General features: G+C 41.4%; 1 protein-coding gene across 1 annotated transcript in view; it reads left to right on the top strand.

Annotated features, from left to right (window-relative positions):
* Window positions 1-8,011, top strand: part of LOC126263249 (trichohyalin-like) — a 191,515-nt gene extending 183,504 nt beyond the window's left edge. The window contains exon 9 of the mRNA XM_049960333.1: window positions 7,823-8,011. Within this exon, the coding sequence (XP_049816290.1) occupies window positions 7,823-8,011 (189 nt within the window). The remainder of the gene's footprint in view (window positions 1-7,822) is intronic.
* The last annotated feature ends 16,600 nt before the right edge of the window (window positions 8,012-24,611 follow it).

The following is a 24,611-nucleotide window of genomic DNA, read 5'->3' as shown; positions in this document are numbered from 1 at the left end:
TTACGTATAAATAGTTTTAACTTGATTGTTGCCTACTGTAGTTGAATTTCAGCTTCCTCTTCTTCTGTAGAACTGCTGCACACAGCATCCATGTTAGTTGATGCCACGCAGTGTATACGAATCTTATCCACTCACTTTTTCGTCTGATGCATGATGTCTTTTTGCGTGCCTTACTAATTAATTCGCTCTTCCGGTGAGGCAGATTATATTGTCCTCACTTTCGGCATAATACACCTTCATTGCATATTCTGACTGCATTCTCAATAAATTTCTAACGTAAATCAAGTTCAAACAATTGAGATTCCTTTATTTTAAAAATACCATCGGTGTACAAGTATCAGCTTTGCACCGGATAAATATATTCTTTGTGGACATTTATCGAATGGGTGTATACCATTCAGTACTTCGATTGGCTCAATGTGGTGTAGCTAGGTCAGAATGTGGTTTCATAAACTTTTCCTCCACGAGCGATCTTGCATTCAAAGCAATGGTGAATTCTGTTAGCTTTAATTGTTTGGATTTATTTCTAAAGAGGCATCTGATGTGGTGGCACTCCCTTCATACTATAATAGTTTTCCGCCAGAATTTCATCTTGGACTTTATCTTCCTGTTTTAAGAAATTAACACGCATTTCCAAAGCACCTTTTGAAAACGTGGTTAGATTTTTTTAAAGTAAAGTAACTGAAAAGTATCAGGCTTTGACTGAAATATGCCGAAATGATGTGCCTGATAATGTTGTTAATTTAAAAAAAATCAATATACAATGTGTCTTACTTGTTTTAGAATAGTGACATCGGCTTTGAAGCAGGTTTCTTTGCTCGTATTTTCTTAATTATGAAGTAATATGCTATGTTACGGTCTTCCTACGGTAATACTTTGTTTTTACTAAAGTATGGTCGTAGAGTTTTAGTACACAAAGATTTGAGTAGCAGAGCCAAAGGACATTAACATTCGAGAGACAGATTAAGACTGATTTTTCGTGTGTGGAAATAGTGTATTACTGTACAAACTTATGATAAAAATTTATGTCAGAAATAGATACCATTATAAGTTGCAAAATCTAGAAAATATCTGTTTACTGCTTTACGCAGCTACAATGACCATGATCAACCAGTTACAGTATTTTAGGTATAGTACAGTTAATCCCTATACAACTGTTAATGTGTGCTGCATAGTTCTGGTATTTTACATTCCAGTCAGAGTTATTGAATCTTCCTACACTTTGTTCCGGTGACGACATTTCTTCACCTTTATTCTGTAAATCTGAATATTACCTCAACCAATGATATTGCTACTGTTGACAAAAATTTTCAGTGATAAACACGTACTAAAATCAATAAATAAAGTGTCCTACCATATACGGCTATGTAATGTACATAACTTTTTCATTATCATTGTATGACTAAAATGCATATTTTCATGTACATATTTACTTAAGCACTTGATAAGAAATTCTGTTTTTCTTTTATGTTCACACAGAAATATTTACTTAAGCACATGATGAAAAATTCTGTTTCTGATATAACGTTTACACATAAATATTGAATTTAACAAACAGTGTTCATTATATTATCCTACTTACAGGAGTTTACCTATTCCATTTGCTAATCGACATTACTAGAATAACTGTTGACGCCGTTTTTGAATGACAATACCAGATTAATGCTGAGATAACTGTCAGTTTAATTTAGGAAATAGGCTCATTTAAACTTTGTGCTATGTAAATACTCACCAGCTTAAGTACCAAAAACTGCCTTTTGATTTCTTATCTCATCTTACTGCACAGAACAGGTGTTATTCAGTGGTATGACAGAGTTCCTGAATAATTACCATCTTCAGATGCATGATGACAAGGAGGTGAAGCTGAAGTTCTTAATGTCACCGTAATTTTCCCTTCTGACACAACCGTGAATTGGGGATGAATGATGTATACCTGCAAACCAAATACTGTAGAAGTTAAGTCACACAGATCAGTCTTAAGGCCAGAGAATGCATCAGAGGTAACATGTTTGCAATGAATTACAGAGAAAATCAGTTAGTTGGTAAAGTGCGCTATCTCATGAAATTATATTCCTGAATGAATTCCTGAATAGTACTTTGCTCAGTGTCCAAGTCAGCCATTCACGATAACCTTATTCAGCAAATAACTTTCGGCCTAATTTATCGACACTTGCTCTTTAGTGGTAATTTGTCTAGAGCCAACAAGCGTCTGAGACTGAATGTCCTCTATTAAGCACACCGTGCAACAAGTCAGTCATCCTGTGGCCACATCGCATGAATGTCTTGTATGACCACATCTAGCCTTGATAAGGGGCTAAATTCAGCGAAGAAAATAATTCACGAATTTCTTCCATTCTACGATATTGAGGTGAAGTCATGATGCATTGCTGGATCCCAAAGAACCACCAAATTGCGGCGACAGTGATTGATATGTTGGACCAGTTGTTTCAAATAGACAATGATATTTCCTACGGGATTAAGATCGGGCGTTGTAGTGGATCATCTGAGCTGCGATAGGCGATTGAGTGTTCGTTAAACCAGGAAGATAAGCGTGCAGATATGTGAAAGAATACTGTTAATGTTCAATAACTATCTCGGGATACGTTAAATTTAATAAAAGAGTTCTACTAGTAAGGGTATTAGCAAAATGCTTGATTCCACTACTGTTTCAGTACAAGGGTCGACAGTTGCCCGAGCGTTCGTGATCTACATAATAAATAACGGATTATATCCTATGACCAGTAAGCGGATTAGAAGCTATCTGTCGTTTGAAAAAGACTTCCATCACGGAACGGTCACAAGAAACAATTTCTTTCATATTTAAGTAAGGTTGATGGCCATTGTTAATTCATAATCAAAATTACATGAGATTAACTAACAACGAAAATCATCCCAAAAGGGATTCGATTATCGCACATTTATTTCACAGTAGTCTACCGACACGGGAAAACTAAACATGTTGAACGTCTTCATATTTTAAAATTAAAAGAGGCACATGAAGCATTAAACTAGCTCAGTTACAAAAAATACACACGTAGATGGCTCGCAGGGTGTTGAGAAACATAGCATAAAAGAGGTGTTACTTCCGGAGATAGCGACTGAATCAAATTTGAACGATGTAGCAGAAATGATTATTTTACGCTTGGTATAACGAGGGGCTCTACTCAGACATTCACAGGAAATAATACACGTCGAGTTAGCGTTCTTATCAGGTAACTTAATATTGGCTGTAATATACATTCAGTCTCGAATCACGAAAGAACTGACCTAGCAACATTATGAATCACTACATCCAGTGTAAGCAACTCTAATGTTGTCGTAACATTCCTAATCCTGACAGAGGTTGGCCTCAGTCACTTTCTAACACCACAGCGACCACATTTGCCAGCCTGCTCCAGCCTTGGATCTCGAACGAATATGACTGCTTCTCCGCTGATCTCCGACACTGAATCTATTCTCTACCGATCTATGAAGCAGAATGCTTTATGCACCTTCCGTCTTCCTAATTCTGGAGCGTAACTGAAAACTAGAACCCCCAAAACCCGCGTCAGTTTGCGAAGGATCGTGGTTGTTTGCTGACCCATCAGAAAATAGAAAATTTACTACTCGACTACCTTCCTCTCGTCTTAATTGTCCGAGAAAAAGCTACGCCGTCCTACCCAACATAACAGTGGTAAGTGAGATATATGGTCTCGTCATTTGGCTATGAGACAAGAGGACAGCTTGCGTCTTCCCCTTCCATTCAAATTATTTCTGAAACTTTTTTACTAAACTACGTAAATTCTCACAGTTGAGGTAAGTGCTGGCACCGGCGTGTCTGGCAGTGGTGCTCCCCATCTTCAATCAGACAACTATCTCCCTCAGCATATTCCACCGAAATTGCATCGAAACCCTACATCAGACGAAAAATAATATTATTTTAACAAAACCTGACTTGTTTATTCCTTGCCATGTAAATAGAAATATCCAATTACAGTACTTATCTAAATCCATTAAAAGAGCTAGCTACGAGGTTGACTGCAATTACTTAACTCAGCTTATGCTTACATTAAGATTGCTGGCAGAAATCAGTCTTAAACGACTTTTCATCACAGTAGGCACTGAAAGTCCAAGGAGTGAGATACACTCCAGCATCCTCCTACGTTCCCTTTATTAATTTATCTGTTCTTTATCCGTTCTTGAACCTAATTTTCATACTAGTTGGCTTGAGAAAGGAGTAAGGAGTTTAGGACCATATAATTATTTATTAATCACGTAAACCTAAAGAATAAAATGACACGCTTCTTTCTGAGAGGCTGATGACATGCACAAACCGATACAGAGGGTCAAAAGAGCAAATGAACAGTCAAGAAAGACAGAAAGATGGACAGATTCCTCTCATTACAGCAACATCCCGGGAAGAAAAGAATGTTCCGGAACCATCCTTGCAGTGTAAGGTTTTTTCCAAGCATTTTTGAAAGACCCTTTTTTGTTTCTTTCAGAGTGTGCTCAAAACCACAACCAATTTTACAATTTTAGTGCACCAATTTGGTCTCTAAATGTAGTGACCAACCATAAATATCGCCTACAAAAGTTATACGTCAATTACATGCACAATTTTATTAGAACATGATAAAATTGGTTTACAATGTATACATAGTATATTATAGTTCCATAAAATTATTGAACTGGCCCTGCAACAGAGTAATGAAATCGAAGTATATTACTGAAGTCATTATATACTACCACAAACCTATAACTGCAGTTAAACTGAAATAAAAGCTAATGACAGGTCTTAATGTGAGAGGAGAAGAAATATCGAACTGTACACGTAATCAGCGCTACCGGCTACAGGAAACGTACGAATGAAATTCAGTGAGCAAACATAAAAGAGTTAATTATAAAAGGAATTTGTCCAGAAGTGGTGATCAATAACGTACAAGAAAAAGAATATAAATTTGTATGTGCCATAGTTAGTCATAAATATTCAAGGATAAAAATAATCTAAATTAAGTTAAAGGGGCCAGCTACGCAAGAGCTGTTGGTGGGTCATCCTAGACATCACCAAACTGATATTATTTAACATGGCAGATTACTGAAAATATACGTTTAGAAACACTGACTTCGTAAGGAAGTACACACATGTTCACACGAACTCGTACTGTAGGTTCCGTTCAGAGTTCAGTGTTCCTTTACAGTAGGCGACGTGGGCATACTATTGGAGCAACTTGAGGGCAATTTGTTTAGTGGCCACCTGGTAAACACTAGGGAGGATTTTGTGGCAGCGTGACGATATAGATGTTTCGCTGATACACAGTGACAGAAGCCAGCTCAGCCTCTCGTGTTGTGCCTGAGGTGGCCTACACGGCCTTTCTCGCCTTCTCTGCCACCCAGCAAGTCACAGCAGTGTGTTGGAATGGAGCATATGTCGGACACATGTGACATGACAGCCGCCCTGTTTTCTGCTCAGTAATGCGCATGACAGGCACCGGGATGTTGTGTTCTCCCCGCCATGAGGTTAATTTTATCTGGTAATGACAGCATGCAGGTACTTCATCTCTCTATAACATAACATGTACATTTGCGGCCCTGTATGGATTTCATGTCCACAGTTCACCATCTCCTGGGTAGGGATACCAAAATGATGTGATTGTCATCCCCATGAGTCGTGCTCTTAATGGTGTTACACAGTTGCGATATAAAGTCACGTGGGAAGTAGGCGACCATGTTGGAAATGAACAGTAGTAAAAGACTGTACTGGTCGGTAATGTGATTATGACCCTTACGTACACATCCTGTAACCTACATATCTACGGGAAGCATGTTGCTCCTGGATACATGAAGATGGCAAAGTCTGGTACACGTCATACTACCAGAAATGTAGTCATTCTGTTTTGGAAGCAAGACTTTCTGATTATCGACAAGTTCAGCCTTCCTGCTGTACTACTGTTCTTCTTAATGATCTGTCGCACCGGCTAACAGGTTGTCACCCATCTCGATGAGTGCGTTTGGAATGTTCACAGCAACCCGAAATGAAGCAGTGATACTCGTTCGCACGTCAGTTTTGGGGACCACTTTGTTACTCGTACTGTCGTCAGGTACCACGCTTCTATATATTTCACAGTTGTTGACGAAGATCAGCGGGTCCCGTTTGCAAAGATAAGTAGCTGCACATAGTCAGCATCAGCAGTAACCTTTCAATATCACATGGCTGTACAGAATGGTTGTACAGAAAACTGCAGGACACATCGCTCACACGCAGAGGAAGAAATTGTATTATACGAACATGCGTCTGGAAACGCTTTGTTTCAATCTTACAGCTCGTTTTTTCCAGCTCATCACGGGAAACACACAACAATAGAACCTTAGAATATGGTTAACATGCACTCTTGGTTATGCATGGTTGTTTTATGCATACCCGGAGCTCTGCTGACGAACGAGCTAGCCGTGACTGTTCAATTTCTGTAATCTACACTAGTACCTATCGATTTGTGCGCCAAAACAGAAGGGCTGCAAACTGTGCTTACTCGACAGTCGAATGGAGAGATAATACGCGCTTCACAGTGTAACTGGTATTTTGTACGGTGAGCTTACGACCGAAGAAAAAAGCTATACATTCAGTGGAATGATGAGTGCTATTGACAAGGGATTTCAGATCGATTTCGTATTCCTGGATTTCCGGAAGGCTTTTGACACTGTACCACACAAGCGGCTCGCAGTAAAATTGAGTGCATATGGAATATCGTCTCAGTTATGTGACTGGATTTGCGATTTGCTGTCAGAGAGGTAACAGTTCGTAGTAACTGACGGGAAGTCATCGAGTAAAACAGAAGTGATTTCTGGCGTTCCCCAAGGTAGTGCTATAGGCCCTTTCCTGTTCCTTATCTATATTAACGATTTTGGAGACAATCTGCGCAGCCGTCTTCGGTTGTTTGCAGATGACTCTGTCGTTTATCGACTAACAAAATCATCAGAAAAGGAAAACAAATTGCAAAAAGATATCGGAATGGTGCGAAAAATGGCAGTTGACCCTAAATAACGAAAAGTGTGAGGTCATCCACATGAGTGCTAAAAGGAACTCGGTAAACTTCGGATACACGATAAATCAGTGTAATCTAAAGCTGTAGATTCAACTAAATACCTAGGTACTACAATTACGAACAACTTAAATTGGAAGGAACACACAGAAAATGTTCTAGGGAAGGCTAACCAAAGACTGCGTTTTATTGGCACGACACTTAGAAAATATAACAGACTTACTAAGGAGACTGCCTACACTACGCTTGTCCGTCCACTTTTAGAATACTGCTGCGCGGTGTGGGATCCTTAGCAGATAGGACTGACGGAGTACATGGAAAAAGTTCAAAGAAAGCCAGCACGTTTTGTATTATTGCGAAATATGGGAGATAGTGTCACAGAAGTGATACAGGATTTGGGATGGACATCATTAAAGAAAGGCGTTTTTCGTTGCGACGGAACCTTCTCACGAAATTCCAATCACTAACTGTCTCCTCCGAATGCGAAAATATTTTGTTAACACCGACTTACATAGGGAGGAACGATTACCACGATAAAATAAGGGAAATCAGAGCTCGTACGGAAAGATATAGGTGTTCATTCTTTCCGCGCGCTATGCGAGATTGGAATAATAGAGAATTCTGAAGGTGTTTCGATGAACCCTCTGCCAGGCACTTAAGTGTGATTTGCAGAGTATCTATGTAGATGTAGATGTAGATGGATTTGGTCATTAACTTTGTAATTACTAGTTTGTCAACCATGACTGTATGCAAGGGTGTGTGCCTGTACCTCGATGTGTCTGTGAGTAACTGCCTGACGCCGACAGCAGGCCGAGGTCGGAGCCGAGGAGTCCGTGGGCGGCCGGGAGGCGGCTGCAAGCGAGCGGGCTGCGGGTGACCAGCCGGAACAACAACAACAACAACAGCAACCACCGAAACAACGGAAGGAGGCGGAAGGGGAGGAGCGCCAGCTCGACTGGGACCCGCGGGTGTGCCACTGCCACGACGGCAGCTGAGCGCGGCGCCGCCGACCGCGACACAAATTGACAAGTGCGAGCAATCGCGCGGGCAGCGGCTCCGCGTGACTGGAAACCTGAAGCACAGGAGCTGGCGGTGTTCGCTGCATGTAAGGCGGGCAGTGCTGCTCCAGACACTTTCCGCTATTCCGAGTTGCATTCTAAATCTCTGTCTAACATTTTTCAGGTGCACTGACAATTATACACGAAAGTTAAAGACCGCATTCGTTCCTCACTAAGGCGAGCAATAGAGCTTGGGCCTACTGCAGAGAAGAGGTCCTTGCGAATCACTGGCATACTTCTTGTTTTGCTCGAATCTGTTATCTGTACGAGCCGCTAAGCCTGTCAGGGTCACACGCAGTGAAACGACGGTTGGAACTCTGTATGTGTAACGTATACAGGTCGAGGAATAAGCAGTTAGATTTATTTATCGAGGTGGTGCAGTGTAAGACAGTGGGCTGGTGATGGAGAGGATGGCAGTTGAAGTCTCATCCGGCTATCCAGATGTCGGTGTTCTGCCGTTTTCCTAAACCGGATTAGGATAAAGCCGGAATTGTTCTCTTGAGAGTGTACAGCTAAGTTATTTCACAATCCTACCGTAACCAGCGCTTTGACTTCATCTCCAGTGACATCGTCGCCGACAGGAGTTTACACTCCAGCTCTTCCTTTCTTTTTATACTTCGATTTACATACTCGGTGAACATAGACGATTAGTAAGTAACATTAAACAATAGTAGTGACATAGCGTCAGCCTAAACAACGAATATTTGCCATAATTTGGTATCGTTATACATTATCTCACTTGGAAAATAGTATCCTTTCTTCCAAAGACCACTTTTCTTCTCTGTTTTGACTCAAAAATTGTTGTTTTCGTGTGTTAACTGGCTCACGTTCTTACATCGGCATGTGCTCGAATAAATCCATGTACGTACGAAGATCTACAGGTATATCTTTAGGGTAAAAATTATAAAGGAGATTGAGATCCTAAACTGAATGTTTCCAGCTAAAGAATAAATGGTCATAAAAGAATATTTCACTTGGTACGACGTCTTGAATCAGCACTGTGATTGGAAACAGATTATGTTTTGGCATCAACACTGGATGCGCTAGGTTGACAAACATAGATAATTATCTGTGAAGGATCCATGGTGTCATTTCTTCCTATTGGGCTGTATCATGTCTTTGGTGTATGAAGTCCCATAAGAATTGGAGCTGATCCAGATGATAGAGTCTTAGTTCCCAGATGCATTATACCACAGGCAGCTGCGTTGTATAAGAGAGTGTGGCTAAATTTTAAGCGCCGTTTCGGTCCTTCCATTGAGGGTGATTTTCGTTATTGTGGGCAGGCCTGAATTAATTATCTCAGCGTTCTCAGTCCAGAGACTTTTCGCCTTTGTGAACTATTAATCGTTAACATCTGAGACATCCTGTATCTGAAAGAAGAAATAGAGCTGTATCTTCGCTACCGGTATTTGTTTCATTTAAGCTCCTGCTCTGTCATCAGATAAGAACAGACTGTCATCGCTATTATGCAGCAAGGCGTCAATACGATTCCCGAATCTACAGATAACCAACGCTAGTATCATCGCTGAGCTCTGTTTGGAATGTTTACGATTTACAGACAACCCTAAGTGGTAACAAAAGAATTGCAGTAGAAGACCTATGTTAAACGGACATGTGTCAGCTCAGAATGGCATGATGTTAGCTGCCGTTGGTGTCAGTGTTGCACACCAAAAGCACAGTATTGACACTACATTATCGACTTGAGAATGGAACTTACTTTACGCCAAACACTTTATTCATAACAAGAATCTAGCCAAAGGCGTCATCGTGACACTAGTTGCAACAAAGGTACGCAATACTAAGATGATTAAACTTATGAAGCCCTGCATCAAATTACTTGGTAGAACATGTGACAGGATTACACAAGTAGTGGGGCAAGGCCAACGTCACCCAGAATCCAAGATGGCTGCCATAAACCCAGGAGGACACCAACCCAAGTGCGTCACCGCCAAGTACCGTTATCCAATATGGCGGCCATGACGCATGTATGTAAGGTCACGTGACGCCAGCTGATGATGCGAGTACCGTTATCCCATAATGGTGGGATGATAATGCAATTGGGCTACCTCCACTAACCAAAGTCACCCCATCCTACAAACTAGCGGGAAGGTTGAATTTTGGCAGAAAGACAGGTCAATTGAGCTACCTATACTAACCTAAGAAAATGGTGGGAAAGAAAGAGCAATTGGGCTACCTCCACTAACCTCTTCCTACGAACTGGACATAAGTCTTTATTTAAATAATTATAACCAGTACCACCAACAACTGTCTTTTCCATCCTCTTGGAAAATGTACGCGAATTTTACTCAAAGAGCTTACATTCAATTAGAATATAATTTTTATAAATTTGTTAAAATTTGTTTAAATTTTTATAAATTTCTTTAAATTTTTTTAAATTTCTTTAAATTTGTTTAAATTTGTTATCTACCTGCAGCATTAGTTTCGTGTTACAACCATAAGAGGCTGAGATATTGATAGCTTGTTACATGCACTCATTCAGCTCTGGACATAAATCTTTATTTAAAGAATTAGAGCCACTACTACCATTACGTGTGCTCGTTATCCAAAATTGCAGCTTTTGGTGGGAAGACAGGTCAATTGGGCTACATCTACAAACCAAAGAAAATCGTGGGAAATAAAGAGCACTTGGGCTACTTCCACTAACCTGTCAACTCTTCCTAGGAACTGGTCATAAATATTTACTTAACCAATTAGATGCAGTACTACCATCAAGTGTGTTCGCCATCTTCTTGTAATTTCGAATTTTGCTCTAAGAACTTATTCCTGCAGCTGATGGGAGTTAGTATCGTGTTGCTATTTCAATTCCAATATAATTTCTATAAATTTTATTGTTACCACCACAAGAGGCTGAGATATTGATAGTTGTATTACATGCACTGGATATAAATCTTTATTTAAACAATTATACGCAGAACCACAATCAAGTGTGGTCGCCATCATCTTAGAAAATGTTGACCAATGTTACTCTAAGAGCTTACTCCCACAGCTGAGGAGGTTAGTATGGTGTTTCCGTTCAGTTTGAATATAATTTGCTTAAATTTATTATCTACATCATTAGTTTCGTGTTACCGCCACAAGAGGCTGAGATATCGATAGCCGAACATATGAAGAGTACAGTCCTACTTTGCACAAGAGGCAACTGACCTACTTCGCTGCTACTACAGCACTTCGTGATATGTCACATTGTTGTTCGGCTGTCTATGTGTTGCAGGCGACAGAGCGCGTTGATAATAATGACAGCAGACCAGCCTCCTTTCAGACACGTCGACGTCTGCCGGACACAAACATCCGGTTTTCTCTATGAACACTGGGGTCTGCCTGGGCCAGCCTTACATGTGGCTGAAGTCCCACAAAGCTTTATATAGGTAAGAAGAGGGGTTCGCTATTCTTTCAACTACCTAGTTTCAACTACTTTACAAGCTCAACCAAACACTCACTTCCACATTTCCTACATACATCGAGGGACATATGTCACCTAGTTTAGTTATTACGCTGATACAAAACACTCATCCTGCCGGTGGTCTGGAGGGAGGAGAAATTGGTGTGAAAAACGAATCAGCCTGTTCTGGGAAGCTGCAGAGAGGGAGGAGTGTACTTTATTTATTTTTTGGACAATTTATTTTGCTATGTATTTCAGCTACTTTATTTACTACGCTGATGCAAAAACTCACCCTAACTTGCATGGAGTCACAATATGCAGTTTACAGACCTCGAAAGTACTCCTAAATAATGCATTACACTTATGTGCGTAAACGCAACAACTCGTAAATTACTAGGTCGCGCAGTGGCTAGCTCACTCGACTCGTATTCAGGAGGACTACGGTTCAACCATGTGTCCGGCCATCCAGATTTAGGTTATCCGTGATCTCCCTAAATTGTTCCAGGCGGATGCCTGGACGATTCCTTTCAAAGGACATGGCCTACTTCCCTCAACTGTCTGGTCTCCTCCCTAAACAACCCAACTCCTAAATTACCGAAATAATCCAGAACACACCATGCACATCACTGAAATAATGCATGCAAACACGCTCACAATGCTTACACACCCGAAAGTAATTCAATGTACAAACACTTATTGCAAGTAAGAAAGAAGAAGAAAGAAAATCCAACTTATCAACCACTCGAACCCCATCTCGACTGTATGGAAAGCCTAAGTGCACCCCCTAACACATTCAAACTCTCCAGATGTGGGAGACTGACCCAAATATCCATCCTAATTAAATAATTAATTACGAAGATCGTTCGTAATTACACAACTAGATGCATAGCGCTGCAGAAAGGACGGCTTAAAATCACAAAAAATAGCTATACCATACACCTGGTCTTATCTTGCTTAAAAAAAATTCCCAATATCACTCCAAGCTCACGCAAATATCGCAATTAATGACAAAGATCTCCTAATTACACAACTATATGCATAGCACTGCAGAAGAACGCCTTAAAATCGCAAAACTGACAACTGGTGTTATCCTGTTGGGAAAAAAATCTTACCTTTCGAAACAGTTACAGAAACACTCTGACTCTACTCTACACCGACAAGCTACGGTGGAAGGGGGGGGGGGGGGACGTTCAACTAACTACATACCAGTGTTGGATACTTAGGAGTTTAAAAAAAGTGCATTACTTGCAGGCATATACCATCTTTTACTGTTTGACATCTCACTTCACTACACATGTCTACTAAAAAATCGTCCTAACAGAAGCCAATACACGATATCACAGCTGATGTGAAAAAACAATCATCACACTACTCAGGGTAATCCTCGTCCTGAAAGACAGCCTTCTCATCCATCTACAATCACAAACTCTGGAATGGAGCTACTACACCGAACCTCTACCTGCCCGTTCTGACACCAAGGCGAAAGTCCCACCGTCTGAAAGGGCAGCCCCCAACCGAAATTCCTCGATAGCAGTTACAGATATAACAGGGCAGGCCCCCAACACCTCTCTGTCTTAGACTTTGTTTCACGTCATGTAAGACGCTCCGGCAGCGCTCTTGTAAGGGTCTCGTCCGCTCCATTATCTATTTAACATCAGCTAGACTCCTATAATAAAGCAAAACATTCCCGACCACAATAAATGTCCTCTTTCCACGAAAGTCCAATTTTATGAGCAAAATTGGTATAGTTTTTTACGTTCGACTAAGACAATTGTTGCGTCTGCGAAGACATTTACGTGGAATACGGTATTTCCACTCGCGAATACAGATCAGGGTTATGTAGCAGATTCCAATTCACCCCTTTATAATTTATAAATTCGAATAATGCCTTTCTCATATCTAGAGGATCAGCAAACATGTCTTCAGCATCGGAAATACACCCAGTTGACAGCTGTAGCTCTGGAAATAGAAATATCTTTACCATTCTATTGACTTGACAAACGCCTCCCTTCCTCACTACAGTATTGCACATGAAATCCCTACCTTTCTTATGACTGGACTTTGCACATGTCGGAACGCAAACACATACTTTATAAGCCTCAGGCACTAGGCGAACCCCTCACACATCCCCTATTACTCAGTATAATACATCGTCAATAACTGATTGTCTACGATACGAAACAATGTCTAATAAGTTTTTTTGCGAGTGTTGCCACTGTGTCCTATAAAGAGAGGGTTAATAGTCTTACAAACAGCGAGATTTTAAAAAATACAACCATTACAAACGGTCTTAGTTCTACAAGTACCTACAAGCACACATGTTAAAGTCTATAACCGCTTTGCAAAGCATTCTAAAGCATTCTGTCAGGGTGAAAATATTAAATAAATTAACTTTTCTCTCTTAACAACATGTGGGCAGGGTGGGTTCTTCCTTGGCTCGGGTATGAGGTCGAATGAAACATCATTTTTACATAAGAATAACTTTTATTGAAGATTTGTACAACTGTATCTTACGGAATATTCTGGTTCGGAGAGCGGCAGCTGTGTCGTTTGTGAAGTCTTCTGCTGCGACAGCGGCAGCGGCGGCGGCGGCGGCGTCTGATTACGCGTAGCGGTGTGTATCTCGTGTCGCCGTCTCGCCCAGCTGACGGGAGACGCGCAGCGCGAGGTGGCCGGTTAATTATAGCGAGCGAAGTCGTGCATCGGATGATACCTTGGGTGTGGCGTCCCAGTGTTTCTCTTCTCTATGCGGCCGCGTGTGTTGTGCGTCGACCAGCGGAGCGGCGCGGCGGGGGAAGGCCAGTGTCCCGGACTCGAACCACGGACTCCCGCTTGCCAGTCTTCGGCTGTCAGGTCTTCATCCCAGCTCACAGGTGACTGCTGAGGTGAGGCCGTCTCCTTCCCGTCCTCACGAGTCACCTGGGTACGTCAAAATCAGACTTCAAATACCTTTTAACTTCTGTCTTCTGGCGCCGCAGCTGCTGCTTGCTATTCCATTACAGCGGCGGACTTGGTGCGTCTGTGCATGATGCAGTCTCTTCTTGCATGACTGTCTTCAGCACCGAAACTGACTGAAAACTACTGCTACGCTTCTTCACTTCTTCGTCTTCTTCGTCTCTCGTCTCCGTCTCCGCCTCCGTCTCCGTCTCCGTCTTCGACTCCGTCTTCGTCTGTCTTCATCCGTCTGGCCCACTGCGTCTCGCGTATTTATTCCCTTCAGTTTACTGGAGGTGAACGACTTCACGGTCATTGCCTCGTCTGTCACGTTGAAAAGCTTCTCGAAGAATCTTCTTAACGTCGGTCGTTGGCTCTTGGAATGTAGGTGAGGGCCTTTGATCCCATGTGACGACTGAGAAACACGTGAGCCGGTCATTGCCTCTTCTGTCACGTTGAAAAGCTTCTCGAAGAATCTTCTTAACGTCGGTCATTGGCTCTTGGGATGTAGGCGAGGGCCTTTGCTCACATACGACAACTGAGAAACACGTGAGCCGGTCGGGCGATGCCCTGACGGCTGAATCGACAGCGCCCGCTTATGTGGAACTTGCTGACTTCATGGTCATTCTCTCTTCTGTTCTGCTGTTTTGCCCGCTGAATGCCAGTATGTAACTCTCTAAACTAAACCAAGTTTTTCAATTATATCCCAATTTCTAGTTCACTTTGATTTCACTGATTTATTTACTTAAGTACCACTCAACACTAGAGAGGGAGAAGTTCCTGTTGGTTAATTTTTCCACTGTCAGAATATATCAGTCGTGTGACATAGCCTGCGTTCGACTTGTATACAGACACATGTTCTGTATATGATTTAAAGCATTGTCTACTTACGATTGTTAACGATAATGTGTCGGTCAGCAGAGGACTTCCATCTCATGTGAGTGATCAAACGTGACACATTCCTCTAAACTAACTATGATTTATGTGATGTACTCCATCCCCCCCCCCCCCCTATCGCATCTTGGGTGACAAATCGAGACCTCAGCTTCATAACTAAATTAGAGATAGGTGCTTGTGAAGCACTTCAATCCCTGTGTTTACATTTGCCTGACACATGTGCTGTTTACAGAGTTAGTGGCGAAATGACTTGTAATTTTCATATTTCGCGTGCTGCTATGCATTTATCTGCTTCCTTGTAGGAGGTATTTCCTGTTACTAACGACCATTTTATATAGGGCTGATGTATGCATAGTATAATTTCTGAACCATGATCAGATGTGAACAGTGAATGCTATAAATCTCAGAAAAGCTATATTGTGTTCATATTTATTTATTTATGCACTTATTTTACCTGGCAAGATTAGGGCCTTCAGGCCCTCTCTTACACCTAACCAGGCGTACTCAGATTGAACGAATTTCAGTTTCTACAGAACATTAAGGACGTATAACGTGTTATACAGTATTAATGTTAAAGAAAAAAATAGAGATTATAACAGTAGTACAATGATAATTATAACTATCAAAAAATAGTTATAACAATCAAGAATAATAATAATAATGGCAATGATTATGTATATAAAAGTAAACATTTTTCCTTTATGAATGTCAGTCCTATTGCTAGTTGGGAATTTTCTCGCTATGTTCTTGCAGCTTGTGAGTTATTCTCATCGAGCAGAGACATAAGACTATAGAATGGGGTGAAAGAGATATAGAAGAGGTAGATAGGTTAGAGGAAGAGAAATAGAATGGTAAAATTCGAAGCTATGATGGAGAGGAGAAAGAAAGAGATGAGAGGGGCACTACAATGGTGGCTATACCGTTCCTAATATGTAAGTTTTGAGTTCCCTCTTGAATGTTGAGTGGTTCTGGATAAGACGCAGATCACAGGGGAGCGCGTTCCATAGTCGTATGGCTGAGGTGGAGAATGACACGGAGAAAGATTTTGTGTTATGTAAAGGTACAGCCAAGATGCTAGACGTATCCGATCTGGCATTGCGGTTGTGGAATGATGATAGGTGTTTAATGTGAGAAGATAAGTATCGGGGGCACCAGTGGCTAAGAAATCGATGAAGTAAGCACATCGTGTGGAGATCGCGTGCCTTATGTGGGCGTATCCAACCTAGCTGGGAGTATGAAGGACTGATATGATCATACAACCGTATATTGCACACGTATCTAACGCAGGTATTCATCACTAGCTCGAGGCATCTCGAATTTTCACTATTTGTGCCGTGTTGAACTACATCACAGTAGTAAAGATTAGGGAAGACTAGTGTTTGGACTAATTTTTGTTTAACATGGGTTGGAAATATTTTTCTAAATTTTTGAATTGCATGTAGGGAGGAGAGCGATTTCCGGCAAGCTGTGACTGTTTGTTCTTCCCAGTTTAGGTGTTCATCCAAGATTATTCCAAGGTCTTTTACTGTCTTTTTGGTATGGTAGTTGGGTACCATTGAGGAGTATTTGAGGGACTGTTTCGCGGAAAGTACCGGTTGATTAACTTTGGATGAGATATAAGTATGACCTGGGATTTCTTGGGGTTTAGTTTCAGACCTAGGTTCTGTGCCCATCGAGAAACAGAGTAAAGATCCGCGTTCATACTCGCTACTGCGTCTGCAATGTTCTTGGGCCTTGCACTTATGTACAGTTGGATGTCATCGACATGTGGATGGTAGTTGCAGGAGTGAATCACTGAAGAAATATCATTAACGTACAGTGAGAAGAGTAATCGACCAAGGACGGAACCTTGGGGAACTCCAGAGCGCACGTTTTTCCATGATAACTTTTCCGACCCACAAATGACTTGTTGACTTCTGTTTGTGAGGTAGCTGTCGAACCAGTGTATTGTGCTGTTTGAGAAATTCAGCTGTTTCATTTTAATTAGTAATATATCAAAGTCAACTGTATCAAAAGCCTTGCTAAAGTCAAGCAGTGTTAGGATGGTAGCTTCACGTCTGTCCATAGCATGTTTAATGTCATCAGTTACTTTGATTAATGCAGTTGCTGTAGTATGGTGCTTTCGAAAGCCTGACTGATATTTGTAATGGATGTTATGAGTAATCCGTCAGCTGTTCATGGACGATATATTCTAGGGCTTTAGATATTGCAGGTAGTATGCTGATCGGCCTGTAGTCACCTAGCGACTTAGGGCTGTCAGTCTTGGGTATAGGTTGAATTAAAATTTGCTTCCACTCAGTAGGATATGTACTACTGACAAGAGACAGGTTGAAGATGTCTGTGATAACTGAAATAATAGTGTCTACGACGTTCTTAATCATGCCAATGCTCACTCCATCATTTCCTACTGCCTCGGAAGAGATTCTCATAATTGCCTTGTGTACTGTGCCGATTGTGACATGTTTTAGGAAAAACTTGTATCTCGAGAGATTGATATCTTGGGGCTGGTAATTTGTCGCTGCGTGGCACAGAGCCAATGTTTTAAGAAAGTAGTTTTTTTTTGTTTCCCGAACGATAACATAGTTTATCGTAGAGAAATCGGGAAGAAGGCTGTATGTCATGCGTTTGAAATATATTTGCCGGCCGAAGTGGCCGAGCGGTTCTAGGCGCTACAGTCTGGAACCGCGCGACCGCTACGGTAGCAGGTTCGAATCCAGCCTCGGGCATGGATGTGTGTGATGTCCTTAGGTTGGTTAGGTTTAAGTAGTTCTAAGTTCTAGGGGACTGATGACCTCAGAAGTTAAGTCCCATAGTGCCCAGAGCCATTTTTCAAATATATTTCTTACACTGGAATATTAACAGCGCTACATTCGATACGACTGATAGGTCGGAAACTCAAGCTATCTAACATTACAGCCCGTTTTAAGTGCAGAACGTTTAGCCTTAGAAGTGCAGGTGTTTATGTTCTCACTAGCCAATACCTTCCAGGTACTGATCCTAGATTCTGGAATAATACTTTAAAATTGGTACCTTGGTTGATTTACATAAAAATGGTTCGAACTCCATCCGTCTGGAGCTCCACTGTGCATAAAAATCACCCATTTATTGTTCTTCTTAACTACCTACTACTACATCACAACACTTCCAAATCTGTTACTATACATCGATAAGGAATGCTACGCTCCTCGGCATGGGTGCATCTAGAGAAATCTTGTGCACTTGGATGGGCGAGGACTCGGCAAACTCCATCCATTCACGAGACGTGAAATGTAGCGGTAGACTTCTAGTCGGTTGCAGATTAAATAGGTACCTCTGCTGCAGGGCGGATTGGTCAATGACAGTGTGAGGGGGTCTTTCAGTCTCTAATTTTACCCTAAGACTGCGAGAATGCTCTGTGACTCCCATTAGTACGGATATAGATGGTACATTAAGCACCATGCTCGAGGAGTTAGAATCATGTAGAGCACTGTCATATATATATATATATATATATATATATATATATATATATATATATATATATATATATATGTGTGTGTGTGTGTGTGTGTGTGTGTGTGTGTGTGTGTTTGAGAATTAACAATGAATGGACGTACTGCACAGTGATCCATCCACATTCGCAAAGTGGAGAAGGGGTGGATTAGCTATGATACTGAAACTGGGAAACATGCTGTCACGTCATTGGTCTGTGTTGAAATTACTCTAGAGCCGCTAAAATTGTTCACACAATCAAGTGTAATGCTTATTATTTCAGTACATCGGCGGTGTCTTTTCCATCCACTGGCACGCTGTTGGTTACCACATAATTATTCTAGGCGCTACAATGTGGAACCCCCCGACCGCTACGGCCGCAGGTTCGAATCCTGCCTCGGGCATGGATGGGTGTGATGTCCTTAGGTTAGTTAGGTTTAAGTAGTTCTAAAGTTCTATATGACTGATGACGTCAGAAGTTAAGTCCCATAATGCTCAGAGCCATTTGAACCATAATTATTGACTGGGAACGCTTGTTTGAGTTGGAGAAAGAGTTTTATGGAGGGGTAGCACCTTCTGGGAATGCCTAGCACCGAAACAGTGATCACGTACATGACTGCAATATTAGGAATCAGCTGAAAAGGAACGCAGATCCATCAGCTGTTCCGTCACTGTGACAGATGAGTTTAAACATAGATCTCGTGATCACATACGGACAGTAGCAGGGAAACCAACGCCAACGCCACAAAACCCATCCAATTTACGTATTTTGTAAATGACTTTCATTTAAAATCAACCAGGGTATGTGGTGTGTTACGGTAACAGCAGTAAAAACATGATTTACACTGTGCAAAGTCTATAGATAGCGCAATTGAACTGTCTTCCCTCCAAAATTCAAACTTCCCACCAGGAGGGCTTAGCAGGGGGCCGTGGCACGGTTCCGCGATCTTGGTTAGCAGCACTCGAGTCATCAGCTGAAGACAATCGCGTCACCGTGCGAGGTCTAGTGTTCTGCGAGGTGCGGTGGATCAGAATGTGTTAATGTCAGTTTAGAACCTGACCCAGACCTCGAAGACGTGGCGGAATAAATAAAATGTTTGGCGGCGTACAAAGCGTGTCAGAGCAGGAAAAAACATTGTTTCAAACAATGATACAGGGTCACAGGGCTCGTCCCTTGCTCAGGGTACGGTCCTCCTCCTACAGTACAGTTGATGGTACTTTAAACTGGGGTGTGCAGTTGATCAAAAGCTGTATGTTTAACAGGATCGTCGCATGTGCTCGATGTCTGCATGCATGCGGTATTTGCTTTCGATATATGGTAGGAGACAGATGCGGTAAAACTTTTATTGAGTTCTATATCCGATGAAGTTAGTCGAGCCTTTACAGTCCGTAATTTTTTTCTCTGTTTGATGGTACAGAATAAGGAAGATAGAAGTGAGTAGACGCAGATCTGCACTACTTGTATGTAGTTTGGGGACGAACCACAGTGCAGTAGCAAAACATCCCTGTCTTTATGGCAGTTCCTGTCTCCATAGAATGGTCAAAACACAGTCCTGACACAGTAACGAACCTTAGCCTGTTTCTACATGGGTTGCAGAAGGTGGTAGATATATTTTCCCCCGAGTCCTACTCAGTTCCGAGTTAAATTGGATCGATCACATGCGTAAAGATGGAGAAATAGCAGCAGTTGCAAGATGCATGGGGGCTACATAAAACGACGTTAGAATTTTACTGTAGAAGATAGATTCGAGAAAGCTTAGCCGTTTCGACATATGAGAGGGCTAGAAATATGATCCACTAGTGGCTGTAATCAATAAAGGGCTTCTGCATCGGATCCTACGCAGATATGTGTTTGAATGGGGGGACTTGACTCCAATCCGAGTATACTAGAGTAATGACCGTCTATATCCAGTGTTACTGTATTTGTCTGAAAAAAAAAACTCATTCAGAGGTAATGCTGTAACTCGATTTGCAAAGCGGTTATAGCCTTTAACATGGGTGCTTGTATGCACTTGTAGATCTAAGACCGTTTGTAATGGTTGTATTTCCTTAAAATCTCGCTCTTTATTGGACACAGTGGCAGCACTCGCAAAAAAACTTATTAGACATGACGACCCCTGGTTGATTTTCGGTCAATATTATTGTTTCGTATCGCAGGCAATCAGTTATTGACGATATATTATAGTTAGTAATAGGGAATGTTGATGGGTTCGCCTTGAGGCTGAGGATTATGAAGTATGTGTTTGCGTTCCGACATGTGCAAAGTACAGCCATAAGGAAGGTGTGTACAGTATTTGATGTGCAATATTGGAGTGACGAAGGGAGGCGTATGTCAAGTCATAAGAATGGTAAAGATATTTCTATTTCCAGAGCTACAGCAGTCAGCGGGGTGTATTTCCGAAGTGGAAGACACGTTTGCCGGTTCTCTAGATATGAGAAAGATTTTATTCGATTTTGTAAAATGTACGGGGGTGATCTACAATCTGCTACATAGCCTAGATCTCTATTCGCGAGTGGAAATAGCGAATTCCACGTAAATGTCTTCGCAGACGTGACAATTGTCTTAGTCGAACGTAAAAGACTGTACCAATTTTGCTCATAAAACTGGACTTCATCTATTTTCATGGAAAGAGGACATTTCTTGTGGTCGGGAATGTTTTGCTTTATTATAGGAGTCTAGCTGATGTTAAATAAATAATGGAGCAGACGCTACCGGAGCGTCTTACCCGACGTGAAACAAAATCCAAGATAAGAGTGTGGTTGGAGGCCAGTCCTGTTATAACTGCTATCGAGGCATTTCTGTTGGGGGCGCCCCATTCAGACGGTGGGACTTTCGCCTTGGTGTCAGAACGGGCAGGGAGAGTGTCGATGTAGTAGTTCCATTCCTGAGTTTGTGATGGTAGATGGATGAGAAGGCTGTCTTTTAGGACGAAGATTACCCTGAGTAGTGTGATCATTGTTTTTTCACATCTGTTGTGATATCGCGTATTGGCTTCGGTTAGGATGATTTTTTAGTAGACATGTGTAGTGAAGTCAGATGTCAAATAGCGAAAGAAGGTATATGCCTGCAGGTAATACACTCTTTTTAACTCCTATCTGTCCAACACCGGTATGTGCTCAGTTGAACGTTTTGTTCCCCCCCCCCCCCCACTCCCCCCACATAGCTTCTAGGTGTAGGGTAGAATTAGAGTGTTTCCGTCGCTGGTTTCGAGTGGCATAATTTTTTCCCAACAGGATAACGAAAGTTGTCAGTTTTGCGATTTTAATGCGTTCTTCTGCAGTGCCATGCATATAGTTGTGTAATTGGGACCAAACTTTGTGATTAGGATAGATATTTTGCTGAAGTTTGGAGTGGTGTAATTTTTTCACAGCAGGATAAGAGGAGTTGTCAGTTTTTGAGATTTTAAACACTCCTTGTGCAGCGCTATGCATATAGTTGTATAATTAGGTCAGATCTTTGTGATTAATTGCGATATTTGCGTGATTTTGAGTGGTATTGGGAATTTTTTTAAAGCAGGATAATACCAAGTGAATGGTATAGTTAAATTTTTGTGATTTTAAGCCGTCCTTGTGCAGCGGTATGCATGTAGTTGTGTAATTACTAACGATCTTCGTGATTAATTATGTAATTAGGATGGATCTTTGAGTCAGTCTCCCGCAGCTGGAGAGTTTGAATGTTTTAGGGCGTGCACTTAGGATTTCCATACAGTCGAGATGGGGTTCGAGTGGTTGATAAGTTGGATTTTCTTTTTTTCTTCTTTCTTACTTGCAATAAGTGTTTGTACATTGAATTACTTTCGGGTGTGTAAGCATTGTGAGCGTGTTTGCATGCATTATTTCAGTGATGTGCATGGTGTGTTCTGGATTATTTCGGTAATTTAGGAATTGGGTTGTTTAGGGAGGAGACCAGACAGTTGAGGGAAGTAGGCCATGTCCTTTGAAAGGAATCGTCCAGGCATCCGCCTGGAACAATTTAGGGAGATCACGGATAACCTAAATCTGGATGGCCGGACACATGGTTGAACCGTAGTCCTCCTGAATACGAGTCGAGTGAGCTAGCCACTGCGCGACCTAGTAATTTACGAGTTGTTTGCGTCTATGCACATAAGTGTAATGCATTATTTAGGAGTACTTTCGAGGTCTGTAAACTGCATATTGTGACTCCATGCAAGTTAGGGTGAGTTTTTGCATCAGCGTAGTAAATAAAGTAGCTGAAATACATAGCAAAATAAATTGTCCAATAAATAAATAAAGTACACTCCTCCCTCTCTGCAGCTTCCCAGAACAGGCTGATTCGTTTTTCACACCAATTTCTCCTCCCTCCAGACCACCGGCAGGATGAGTGTTTTGTATCAGCGTAATAACTAAACTAGGTGACATATGTCCCTCGATGTATGTAGGAAATGTGGAAGTGAGTGTTTGGTTGAGCTTGTAAAGTAGTTGAAACTAGGTAGTTGAAAGAATAGCGAACCCCTCTTCTTACCTATATAAAGCTTTGTGGGACTTCAGCCACATGTAAGGCTGGCCCAGGCCGACCCCAGTGTTCATAGAGAAAACCGGATGTTTGTGTCCGGCAGACGTCGACGTGTCTGAAAGGAGGCTAGTCTGCTGTCGTTATTAATATCAACGCGCTCTGTCGCCTGCAACACATAGACAGCCGAACAACAATGTGGCATATCGCGAAGCGCTGTAGTGGCAGCGAAGGTCAGCTGTCTCTTGTGCAAAGCAGGACTGTACCCTTCATATGTTCGGCTATCGATATCTCAGCCTCTTGTGGCGTTAACACTAAACTAATGATGTAGATAATAAATTTAAACAAATTATATTCGAATTGAACGGAAACACCATACTAACCTGCCCTCAGCTTCCGGAGTAAGCGCTTAGAGTAGAATTGATGAACATTTTTTAAGATGATGTCGAGCACACTTGATGGTGGTACTGCGTATAATTGTTTAAATAAAGACTTACATCCAGTGCATGTAATACAGCTATCAATATCTCAGCGTCTTGTGGCGGTAACAAATAAATTTATTGAAATTATATTGAAATTGAAATAGCAACACGATATTAACTCCCATCAACTGCAGGAGTAAGCTCTTAGAGCAAAATTCGAAATTCCAAGAAGATTGCGAACACACTTGGTGGTAGTACTGCATCTAATTGTTTAAATAAATACTTATGTCCAGTTCGTAGTAAGAGGTGACTTAGATTAGTGGAGGTAGTCCAAGTGCCCTTTATTTCCCACGAGTTTCTTAGGTTAGTAGAGGTAGCCCAGTTGACCTATCTTCCCGCCAAAAGGCGCAATCTTAGATAACGGCCACTCTTGATGGTAGTAGTGGCTCTAATTGTTTAAATAAAGACATGTCCAGAGCTGAATGAGTGCATGTAATACTGCTATCGATATATCAGGCTCTTGGGGTGGTAACACGAAACTAATACTGTAGGTAGATAATAAATTTAAACAAATTTACAGACACTTAAAGAAATTTAAACAAATTTAACGAAATTTATAAAAAATATATTCGAATTGAATGAAAGCTCTTTAAGCAAAATTTGCATACATTTTCGAGGAGGATGGTGAAGACAATTGATGGTAGTACTGATTATAATTTTTTAAATAAAGAGGTTAGTGGAGGTAGACCAACTGTCCTTTCTTTCCCACCATTTTCATAGGTTAGTGTCAGTAGCACAATTGACCTATCTTCCCGCCAAAATTCAAACTTCCCGCGAGTTTGTAGTATGGGATACCTTTGGTTAGTGCAGGTAGCCCAATTGACATATCATCTCATCATGTTTGGATAACAGTGCTCTCATCATCAGCTTACGTCACTTGAT

The sequence above is a fragment of the Schistocerca nitens genome, chromosome 6 (genome assembly GCF_023898315.1).
Source record: "Schistocerca nitens isolate TAMUIC-IGC-003100 chromosome 6, iqSchNite1.1, whole genome shotgun sequence".
Lineage (NCBI taxonomy): Eukaryota > Metazoa > Arthropoda > Insecta > Orthoptera > Acrididae > Schistocerca > Schistocerca nitens.
Note: the sequence above shows the minus strand (reverse complement) of the source record. Positions and strands in the feature narration are given on the sequence as shown.